Source organism: Cebus imitator, unplaced genomic scaffold (genome assembly GCF_001604975.1).
Source record: "Cebus imitator isolate Cc_AM_T3 unplaced genomic scaffold, Cebus_imitator-1.0 Scaffold107, whole genome shotgun sequence".
NCBI classification, from domain to species: domain Eukaryota; kingdom Metazoa; phylum Chordata; class Mammalia; order Primates; family Cebidae; genus Cebus; species Cebus imitator.
The window spans coordinates 6,200,966-6,212,205 of NW_016107422.1; the positions used below are offsets into that span (position 1 = coordinate 6,200,966).

The window sequence follows — 11,240 nt, forward strand, 5'->3', positions numbered from 1 at the left end:
GGCAGTCCCTGGTGCAAACTTTGGGAAACATGGCCCTATAAAATAAATCTGATACTGCAGTTTCCAAAGTGGATCTTTTTTTTTTTCTTCAAAGAGCAGTGTTAAAGAGTTTCTACTGGGTATGATTGCACTCCTTGTAGGGTAGACAGGAACAATTATGATCAGGACTAAATTTAACTCTAATGAGAGGGACTGTGTACCAAGTGAAATAGGCACCAGGTGCACTTCAGCTTCCTCGTACGTAAACTACATCCATAAAAACTGCTACGGGGGAAGGGATTCCGGATGCCGCAGAAGCACTGGGGCTTCAAGCTGGAGTCACACTGGAAGCTCTATGAACACCGATGCCTGGCCCTCCCTGCCCAGGAATTCTAATGTAATTGTTTGGGAATGAGGCCTGGCCATTGGGGTTTGGATGAGTTCCCAGGTGACTGATGTAGCTTGGGCTGACAACTGCTGGAAAGGAAGCCCTACCTACCAGGACTTCCAGCAGAGCTAGCGTCAAGGAAGCAATGTATGATATGAACTGGAAGTCTGAGAGACCCGTTGGGCTGAAGAGAGGGCTGAATGTCCCCTTTCATGACTCAGTGCTACTGCATGCCATTGACCTTTTTTAAAAAAAGTGAAACCAGAGATATTTTGATTTTTTTTCATTTTAAAGTATTAATTTTTAATATGATTGGCACTGTAATTGGCACAGGTTATACTATCATGAACAAAACAGGAGCTTGACATTCTAATGGATATGATGGGTTAGGGGGACAGGCAGAGAAATGACACAACATGAGATTTTAGCACAAGGAAATAATATAGAATAATGTAAAAGATGGCATGCGATGAAAGAGGGTAACTTGAAAAGGATACCAGTTACTTGAAATTTGTTAGGGAATGCTTTGCTGCATTCATTTTTTTTTTAATGAAGTAAATTTTAAAATGACTCTCCTGTCTATTCTTTTTCACTCATCTCTGGGTATCTTTTGAATGTACAACTTTCCATGTATCTTAAAAAAAACACATATAACGTGATGGAGGTTGTCATGCAAAATAAGCCAACCACCTTCCCATGCCTGACTGTAAGGGCAGAAAGCCCCTCAGGTGGCTACGATCACTCACACTGGTCCTCCCGCAGCCACGTGGACTTGCAGCGCCCAATGTCCAGCTTGGGGGAACATGCAGTTATCTGAGTCAGCAAATATTAGTCCTGCCCTGAAGAAAACAAAAATGCTACTGTGCTTGCTGTCACATCTTGGAATAAGCAAATACCCCTGCTTCCACCATATACGGGCCCTTTCCTTCCAAAATATGTTGTATTGAGACGACCAGCAGCCTCAGACCTGCATGCGTTTCTCAAAGTCTGTGACCCAGATCACCTACATCAGAATCACAGGGATGTCAGTTGAAATGCAGATGCCTGGGTGCCACCCACAACCTAAGAATCAGTCTCTGGGGCCTGGGGAACTTACAGTTGTAAGATCTCAGGCCATTCTCTGCGTGTTGGGATTTGAGAGTTGCTGTGGGAAGTGCTGGGCACCCAGATCTGCCCTCAGGCCCCCAGAGCAAAGATTCTCTGCAAGCAGTGGGAGCTTAGTGGTTACATATATTCCAGATCCTGTGCAGCTCTATGCAAGGATTCATTTTAAGCGTGTACCATAATGAACATCTAAATGAGGGGCCTGGACCCTGTTAGCATTCACCAAATGCTGGGGTATAGTCCATCTTCCGTGTCATATTTTGTAGTGCTTCATACATAACCGTAATAAAACAAAATAAGGACAGAAGAGATTCTTCTTTCCGGTCTTGACCTGGTTAGATGCTTTGTTAAAAATCATGGCACACTCTTTTGGATACCTGAGCAATGTACTGTTAGGGCGAACAATCTGCTGATCAGGCAAAATGAAACACCTCAATCATTTGCAAACACTGGACAAAAACTCATGCTTATGCAGCTGATCGTGGAAGTGCAGCAAAGCTACATGTGTCTTGGTCCAATGTCCCCTGCCCCCTAATTCTGATAAGTGAAATCAACGGATTGTCATAGTGTTTGTCTGGGCAAACGTGGGCATTTGCTTTCTATTATTTTGCTCTCTGGACTTTGACTTCCGTGATGCCAAGCAGCAGGGAGCAACTGAATTGGAGTCTGAGCCAGCCAGTGTAGAGGACTGCAAGGGACCGAGGTAGTGAGGGGCTCCTGCAACCACCGTCGCTATTTCCTCTCAGGAGCGCTGACTCATCTCGAGGTAGTGAGGGGGCTCCTGCAACCACCGTCGCTATTTCCTCTCAGGAGCGCTGACTCATCTCCCACATAAACCCATGGCACCAAGTTCCAGCCGACCTCTGGAATTCTCTTTCCTCTCCATTGAGGATGTGAGCCATATTCAGGGGCTCCTGGGCTTGATGGAGGTAGTTTTCAGGATCAGATGATCCCCATTGAAAAATCATTAGATAAATTAAGAATAGATGCTCAGCAGAGATAGCCAATTCACTACACAGGCTGATGTTTCCAGAATGTATAGCTTGTCATAAACATCTAGTTTTCCTGCCCTTCCTGCCATCTCTGACCATCAAGTGTGCAGCAAAAAGCCTCGGACAAGACATCTGAGTGTTACGAACCAAGTGCTCCGGCATCCTGGTGGCCTCTGGCAAGCAAGTTTACTGCCTGTGTTTCGATAGACTGCTTGAATAATCGGGATCTTTTTCTGTTTGCAGGAGACCCTGGCATCACAAAACACAAAAATGATTTCATCCATAGTAATCTCCCAGATGATTGATGAGAATAAGTCAAGAGAAAACAAGGCCTCCTTGCCTCTGCCGTGTGCAATGGCTCAGTCTCGTGGACATCACATCAAGCAATCTGTGGCTAATCGCAGCGGAGTCAACATTCACAGGGCATTTGCATTCCTACCGGGCAGATTAGGAATCCCAACACCGTCAGATGAGCGAGGACCTGAGACAGAACTGCCACCCAAAGAGGAGAGCCCCTGTGAGGGCCCCCGCAGAGGTTTTGCGTCCATCACCATCACAGCCAGGCGTGTGGGCGCCCCAGCCAGTGCCCTGGTATGGGGGACTGTTGGGGACTCTCTGTGTCCTAAGTGCAGGGCTGAGGACACTGTGTTCCAGGCGCCTCCAGCTCTGGCCAATGGCCCCCATCCAGGTCGGCACCAGAGAGCTTTTGCTTGCACAGAGTTCTCCAGAAACAGCTCGGAGGTGCGGCTGAAGGTTCCTGAGGCCCCCATGGGGTTGTGTGAGAGACGCAAGGCCTGGGTCACCCATGCCGATGAGACCAGTTTTTCTGCAGACACCCCACTGTCAGGAAAGAGCCCACTGGTGTTCAGTTCCTGTATCCACCTCAGGGTGTCTCAGCAGTGTCCAACTTCCATCTATTACGTAGACAAGTCTCTCTCCATTCCCTTTGAGCAACCTCAAATTGCCAGCCCCAAAATGCACAGATCCGTCCTGTCGCTCAACCTCAATTGTAGTTCCCACAGATTAACAGCAGATGGAGTAGATGGCATAGTGAACGGAGAGCCAATAAGCGCAGGCCCGAAGCAGGAGCTCGTGGAGGGAGACCAGGACGTCCTAGGCCAGCGCTGGGACCCAGGTTTACAAGAAAGTCACTTGAAGGAAACCCCATCATTGGGGCGGGTGCATTTGGGGACTGACACATGTCCTTGGAGTGATTCTTTTCCATTGGAAAACACAGAATTTGCAGACGTGGGAACTAACCAGGTCACCGTAAGAAAAGGGATAAAGGACCATGAGGCTCATTGTCATGCCAGCGGTCATGCCAACCAACTGTCCATTCACATTCCTGGCTGGAGTTACAGGGCAGGTGAGTGGTGCGTCCATCTGCAAGAGGGTGACCTGTGCCAGTGCCCTAGCAAGGTGGCTGTTGAGGGAGATTCTTTTACAAAAGAGGCACGTCTCAGTAGACTTGCAGTGATCTCTCTTCACGGTTGATGACTGATAGCCCAGCATCGATGTCTGATTGGATAGATTTTTTTTTTTTTTTTTTTTGGTTGAGACATTCGTAGATTGTAAGAGGCCTTCTGTCAGATTCCTGTTTCCAATAGTTGCAGATCACATGTAATGAGAAGGGAATGATGGCCCCCAAAGGAAGTTAATTTACAACGTGCCCAAATCGCATTCCAAGAGAGGGTGAGAAGAAGGAAATGCCATTTACCCCCAGATGTTTCAGCTCTTTCTTGCCAAACATCTGTGTATTTGGAAGTGTCCAGAATTCTGCACTTTTTACTTTTCAAGTTAGCCTCATTGATATAAAAACTAGACCACTAAGCTTCACAATGGAGTGGGGTGTGTGTGTGTGTGTGTGTGTGTGTGTGTGTGTGTGTGTGTGTGTGTCTTTAGTAATTATAGGACATTTTCTAAATTAGGTAAGTCAGGGACTCTGTGCCAAATAGCAGCAGCAGCAGCAATCTTCTGTCCCCCTGGTTGTGTCTTCTGGGACATCTTGGCCAGTGTTTGTTGCTGTTTCTGCCATTTCCAGGGCCAGGCACAGTTCCCAAGGTGGGCTGCTCTGAGTATTCTTCACGTTTTTTGGGAAATCGAAAGAGGAAAGCCGGCCTTTTTTGGAGGAGAGAGGCCAGATTTCTTTCTTTGTGTTAATTTCTGATTTTCAACTTTACTTTCTGTGAGAGGCTCTGGTTTATGAATTACTTTCTATTTGGAAAAAAAAATAGTTAAAGATATTAGTATACAATTGAAAATGCAGAATATGCATAACTTATGGTACAATTTTTGTTCGTTAAAGCTTTATTAATAAAAATTACTATAAACCATTTTAAGTTATAATGTGTATAGACATGTTAAATGATGTAATTACTTTTAACAAGTGTATATATATTGAATGCCCAGAGATTTTTAAAGCAATTTTGACATGGCTTTCAGATTGATTAAACCATTGAAATGCATGTCTTACAGACTCATTACAAGAAGGACAACGTAAGCAGCTATTAGTGTTCCAAAGATAAATCCCACTTTAGTATTTAAACAGATTGCTCAGGCTAAGTGCTTCATCTTCCTTATTGATGAAGATTCCAGAAATATACCACTGCATTGTTGCATGCTATGTCAGTTAAAGCACATCCTCATTTCTAAACCACGTTTCCTGGTGTGAAATAATTGGATTTACAGTACTTTTCACCAAAGGCTTTTTATTAATAATGAGAGCCAGATCTCAAATACCCATCTCAGAGGAGGGCAGCAAGAGTCTGGAAAATTCCCCCAACTTACTTTTTGGCTGTGGTTGTGCAGAGAAGATTTTTTGATTGTGATTTTGTAAAATGACTACTCGGCAAGAGATTATCTTAAGCAAATAGTATGAATTCATTCTACATCCTATGGGCCAGCATCCCCCAGAAAAAGCACATATCCCAAAGATTCACACGTGGAGCCATTGAGTGACTCTAAGCCGTGGGGCTTCATTCTATCACTTGAGGAAAGAGATACTCACAGAGACCAGAGGAGTCTTAAATACCTTTTCTAAAGTTTCAGTAGCTTTGGGGGTACAAGTGGTTTTTGGTTCCATGGATGAATTATACAGTGGTGAATTCTGAGATTTCAGTGCACCCGTCGCCCAAGTAGTATACATTGCACCTAATGTGGTTTTCTTTTAAATTCCTAGACCCACCTCTTACCTGCCCCTTTCTGAGTCTCTAAAGTTCATCACAACACTCCATGCCTTTGTGTATTCCTAGTTTAGCTCCCACTTTGAGAACATTCGGTTTTTGGCTCTCCACTCCTATGCTACTTCACTCAGAATAATCGTCTCCAGCTTCAACCAAATTGCTGCAAAAGACATGATTTCATTCCTTGTAATGGCTTAGTAGTCGTCCATGGTGTACGTGTACCACGTTTGGAGCGCCTTTCTGTAGGGTTGTTGCTCTACTATTTCTAGCTCAGTGAATGTGAACACGTGACACTCTCTGAGCTCCTCATCTGGGTAACTAGAGCAGGGGGAAGATTGGGTGTTTTTCGAGGTCTCATCAATCTTCAAAAAATTCAGCTCTATTTGCCCAAGGTGGGCTCTGCAAACAGAAGAGGCTCCATGTGACTCTGGGCCCTTCAGCTGCAAAGTCCAAAGCCACAGATCCCTGGTGCACACAGTGGGGCACTTGCTGCAGATGCCTACAAATGTACACTCTCACCTACACGTGCGCCCTGGCTGTGTGTTTCTCACTCAGAAACTAATTTCCAGTGGACCATATTTCTTCTCAGGTGACAAGAAGGCACATCTGTCCATGCTGTAGAATTCTGGCCTGATATTTACCAGCACAGCTCATTGACTCTAACGACCATAGGCTGTCTTCACACAGTCGGCACGATGTTTTGAGGGTGAGCTTGCTGACCTTCAGTCCTGACAAAACCTTTTAGCCTTAATGCAAGTGCTTTCAGACTGCAGCAACGCTCATTAAAACTCAGAGGAACTGTTTATATTTTCCTGTCTGAAGCTGGAATCCTATCTGAGACATCCTTGACAGCCTCCCGTGGTTACACATGCTATTAGCAGTCTTCACACTTCATAGTTACTGAATCTGATGCTTTTTATCTGAAGGATTCCAAAATACCTCATGAGCAGAATCTTCTGTTGACTGGCTTACTGACATTCAGCTGCTTGGTGGGTGCAACATGGGAGATTCTACAAACAGAGGCCAGGCAATTTTAGTTCTAGTCATTAGGTCATTGGACAGAAAGTTCTACAAATTGTATTCATGAATGAGCCTCCAGGATATGCACCCAAAAGATAAGATTAGGAAAAATGAAACACAAGCACATCATGCAATTCAAATAGCTGTGTCTACTGAGACGTAGCATTCCAAAAGACACGTGGGCACCTGCTCCCCTTTCGGGCGCTGAAGGTTAAGGAATTGGTTCTCTCTTTGCTTATCTCCTCTGTCCCTGTATATTTTATCTTTTCATCTCTATTGTAGGTGAGCATTGTACAAATCCCCGCATCTGTCATAAAACTTAATCCCCATTCTTGTCATCACCATCATCGTCATCATCATTATCATGATCTTATTCATAACCACAGCATATGTTGTAGAAATCCTAGTCACTAGGGCCTGGGCTGATCCATTATTTTGAGTCATTCAACCATCTACAAAAAGAGTTCACTCATTTTTCAGACAATACAAAAGGAGGCTTGAAGATTAAATGATTTGCCCAAGTCCACGTGGCCACCTGGTTCTAGAGGTGTGTACTTGTCTCCTGCTGTCCAGTTCTCAGTGACAGCCCCAGGCAGAGCAGTTAAGATGGTGGAGACTCAATGGCTGGCCCCACCTCCACTGCCACTATCAAAGGTGATATCTGAAGACTGCTTATGCACATCTGGAGTAATACTAGTATTTGGTTGCCAGATACCCCAGTAGATTATTAGGAGAGTGAACTCCAAGTTAATTTGTGATAAAATATAAGCTGTATCATTTGATGCAGTTAAAATGTATTGGCTCAGAAATCCTTCTCAGCCTGAAATCCAGTTATTTGTGGTGGTCTGTGAACTACACAATGTTGGTCTGAATGGTTCCCACCTCACCGGATGCGCATGCCTGACTCACTATTGACTTAGACACGTTTCTTACTGCCAGTTTTATGTCTATCTGTGGCTTAAATCTGAAGCTTTCCCCCATTACTGAGATATCCAAGTAGAGGGGGCAAAATCTTCCAACGATGGTAGGTGCTGCTGAAGAAGAGACTAGTGAATACTGTACACTGTCCGCAGCTATTTGTGTTCGCATTTCATGGTGGTGCTGGAGCTGTGTACTTGTCTTACAACTCCCTCAGCCAGTGCACAGGCTTTGGTGGCATTGGTCTGAGATGTCCTCAGTGGAGTTTAGCATCACTAGTGAATAAAGATGTGGATGGATGGAAGGCAGAAATCCCTGCCAGTTCTCCAAATGAGTGCCTACTTGCACTTAGATGGCATGGTCTGCCAAGTTAATAATGAGGCCTAACCCCCTCCAGGTTTCCTGAGGCTGATGCCTCTACCCTGCAGATCTTCGCCACTAGATGCAAAGCTTACACCACTCAAGGGCAGATAACAAACCATGTACATACAAGCCAAGCCTACCCATAGGGGAAAGCCCTGCAGTAGATGCATACTCTCATCCCATGAGGACTTTTTACTAAAGGGAACAGAAGATATTTTACAAATGTGATTTTTTTAATGATCTAGAATTGGGGTGAGCAACCTTTCCTTTTTCCCTTTTTTTGTGAAGGTCCCAATTGAAAATATATGTTTGGCTTTGCAGGCCATATGGTTTCTGTAGCAGCTACTCAACTAACTACTCAACAGTCTTCAGATAACACCTTTGATAGTGGCAGTGGAGATGGGGCCTGCCACTGAGTCGCCACCATCTTACCTGCTCTGCCTGGGGCTGTCACGGAGAAGGGCACAGCAGGAGACAACTTGCTGTTGTACGGCAAAAGCAGCCATCGACAATTTCTAAATACATAAGTGTGGCTGTTGCCAATAAAACTTTATTTACACTAACAAGCAGTGGGCCAGATTTGGCCTGCAGTCTGTAATTTACTGACTTCTTGTCTAGTTTTCAAATAAATCCATCCCCCAAGATAAAACTTTACTCTGTTCCCCAGTATTGCATGTTGGATTCTCTAGAAATCAGAGTCTGAGGTGGAGATGAATGGGCTGGGCATTTACTGGTGAGCGTTCTTGGATACGACATCCATGAAGGGAAACAGGACTGGGCAGAGGGATAAGGTGTTCTGTGGTGCAGTCATAAGGAAGGCCTCTGCCAACCACTTAGGGAAATCTGACCTTGGGAGAGACAGCTCTCTTTAGTCAGCCAATTCCTACAGGGTGGATTGCCAAGAGCACTCTTTCTACAGGACTGCAGTAGCTAGGGGAGGAAGCTTGTCTTTTCTGAAGGGAGATCTGAGCAGTGCAATACAGGGTCCATCACAGCTGGCCATTCTGCCATTCGGTCTGTGTTTTCCACTCCGTAGTCCCAAAAAACTCTGAAACAAGTCAAGGATCTTGCTAGGCTAGACCCGAGGCAGTGGGGTGGTGGTGACTAGAGGCCTTAGCACCTGTATGAGGAGGATAGTGCAGAATTCTGCTCACTCTTGATGTCTGTTCATTCGGCAAATATATATTGGACAATTGTCCAGGAGTGGGAGCAGTGACTTGAACCAGGGTGGCAGTGGTGATGGTATTAAGAAGTAGTCAGATTCTGGGGCTACAAGGGTCACTATGGATCAGATGGTTTGGCAGTCCCATGTTGATTCCAAGTGACTGCAGGTGTGCCTAACCCGCTTTAGGTTTCCTGAGGCCCCTCTACCCTTCAGAGCTTCCCCACTAGATGCAAAGCTTTTCTGCTGGTGGCTGGCAGACATTCACACCACAACTACACGGTTTCTTCCTAATGACGTGGGTGCATGGTGGAGAACAAGGTAAACAATCTTATGATGGTCTTTTCTTACCTTTAGAGAAGCCAGAAGAATTGAGCAGAATGAGTTTTTGTGTTTTGTTTCATTGTTAACAGCAAGATAAGCCAGAGAGTGTTAGAATCAGCTGATGAATGGACGAGAACCCAGCCCAGTATTTAGCAACAGCTCTGTAGCAGATAGAAGCAAACAGCTGGGAGGACAAGTCCAGCCTGCTGCCTGTTTTTGTCAATAGTTATATGGAAACACAGCCATGCCAGTTTATTTATGCATTGTTCTGTCGCTGCTTTCACACTGCAACAGCAGAGTTGAGTCGTTGGGACAGAGACCTTATGGCCCACAAAGCCTAACATTTTTACTATTTAACTCTTTTCTGAAGAAGCGTGTGACCCCCTACTCCAGGACAGGCCCTCTGGCTGACTTTGGACAGGTCACTTGCCTGCAAGGTCTCTGTTTTTTTCCGTCTGTGGAATAAGAGAGGTAGGCAAGATTATCTTGTGAATTCTTCTCTCCTTGTTTGTTGATTTACACTTTTTTGGGGCCTATGGTTTTCTGCCACAGGAGCTGTCAGACAAGCCTGTGTCTCAGGTTGATTCTTAGAATGTGATGAAGAAGCGATGCTCATAGTCAAAGGGAAGAGCTGTCAGCCTCAGGTTGCACTGTTGCCTCTCCACCTTTTCTGACCAATGCCGTCCCGTCTTGCTCTGACTCTTTTCCTGTCTCATAAGAGAGCAGGTGCCCACTGCAATTCAACCTTGGCCTCCAGCCTGCCTGCCACTTTTCCCATCAGCAGCAAGAACAGGTGCTCCTGAGCCGCTCATTGTGACTCAGTGGGCAAGCTGCTGGCACTTCCTGCTGGCACTCAGACAAGCTCCCCTCGCTTACCTGACATTGATCGTGTTGGCCGTGGTACCAGACACTGGGCTGTTCTCCAGTTCTGTGATGCTGACACAAAACTCAGACCTGGTCCCCTTGCTATGCAGGTGGCAGTCTTTGAATGTGATGCATTTGTTATTTCATAAGGGTCGTTGTTCTTCTTGCACACTGCACATTCCTGGAGGGCCAGATTCAACTCAGAGTCATTGGCATTGACCTCATATTACCCAGTAGAGGGCCATGGAGCAATGGCTCACAGAGTGGTTGCCCTGGAGCTGTGGGCTGGGTGGAGGACAGGTTGTGTTGATGACCCAACAAAGCCCATGCTTATGTCAGGGCCCCTTAAGTGCTTGATGTGTTTCCTTCTTCAAACTACCTCTCCCCATCCCCACATTCAAAACCTCTCTGGCAAGGAAAGGGTGAGGAACCATGTAAGATTCATCGCCAAGAGGTAGGCTATGAAAAGTAAAGTGAAAACAGCTAACTTTGGCAAACAAGAAATAACTAAATATGGCAGAGCCAGCCTATAAATTCATCTTAAACTATGTTTTCAAGTAGTATCCCCACTTGGTTTTAAAGTGAAGTGGAGGGTGGTAGGAGAAATGTTTCAAAATATTGTTTCCCTCTAGGAACTCAATAAGAATAATCAAGTATAGCCAGGTGTGTTGGCTCACGCCCATAATCCCAGCACTTTGAGAGGCTGAGCCAGGCAGATCACTTGAGGTCAGGAGTTCAAGACCATCCTGGCCAATATGGTGAAACTCTGTCTCAACTAAAAATACAAAAATTAGCCAGGCGTGGTGTCAGGTGCCTGTAATCCAAGCTACTTGGGAGGCTGAGGCAGGAGAATCATTTAACCACAGGAGGCAGAAGTCGCAGTGAGTCCAGATCATGCCACTGTACTCCAGCCTGGGCGACAGAGCGAGACTCCATCTCAAAAA

General features: G+C 45.5%; 1 protein-coding gene across 2 annotated transcripts in view; it reads left to right on the plus strand.

The window, feature by feature from the left end:
- The window catches only part of CUNH10orf90 (chromosome unknown C10orf90 homolog), a 239,439-nt gene that overhangs the window by 159,078 nt on the left and 69,121 nt on the right, over nt 1–11,240 (plus strand). For both annotated transcript variants that reach the window (XM_017537895.2, XM_017537896.2), the window contains exon 4: nt 2,707–3,829. In XM_017537895.2, the coding sequence (XP_017393384.1) occupies nt 2,707–3,829 (1,123 nt within the window). The remainder of the gene's footprint in view (nt 1–2,706; nt 3,830–11,240) is intronic.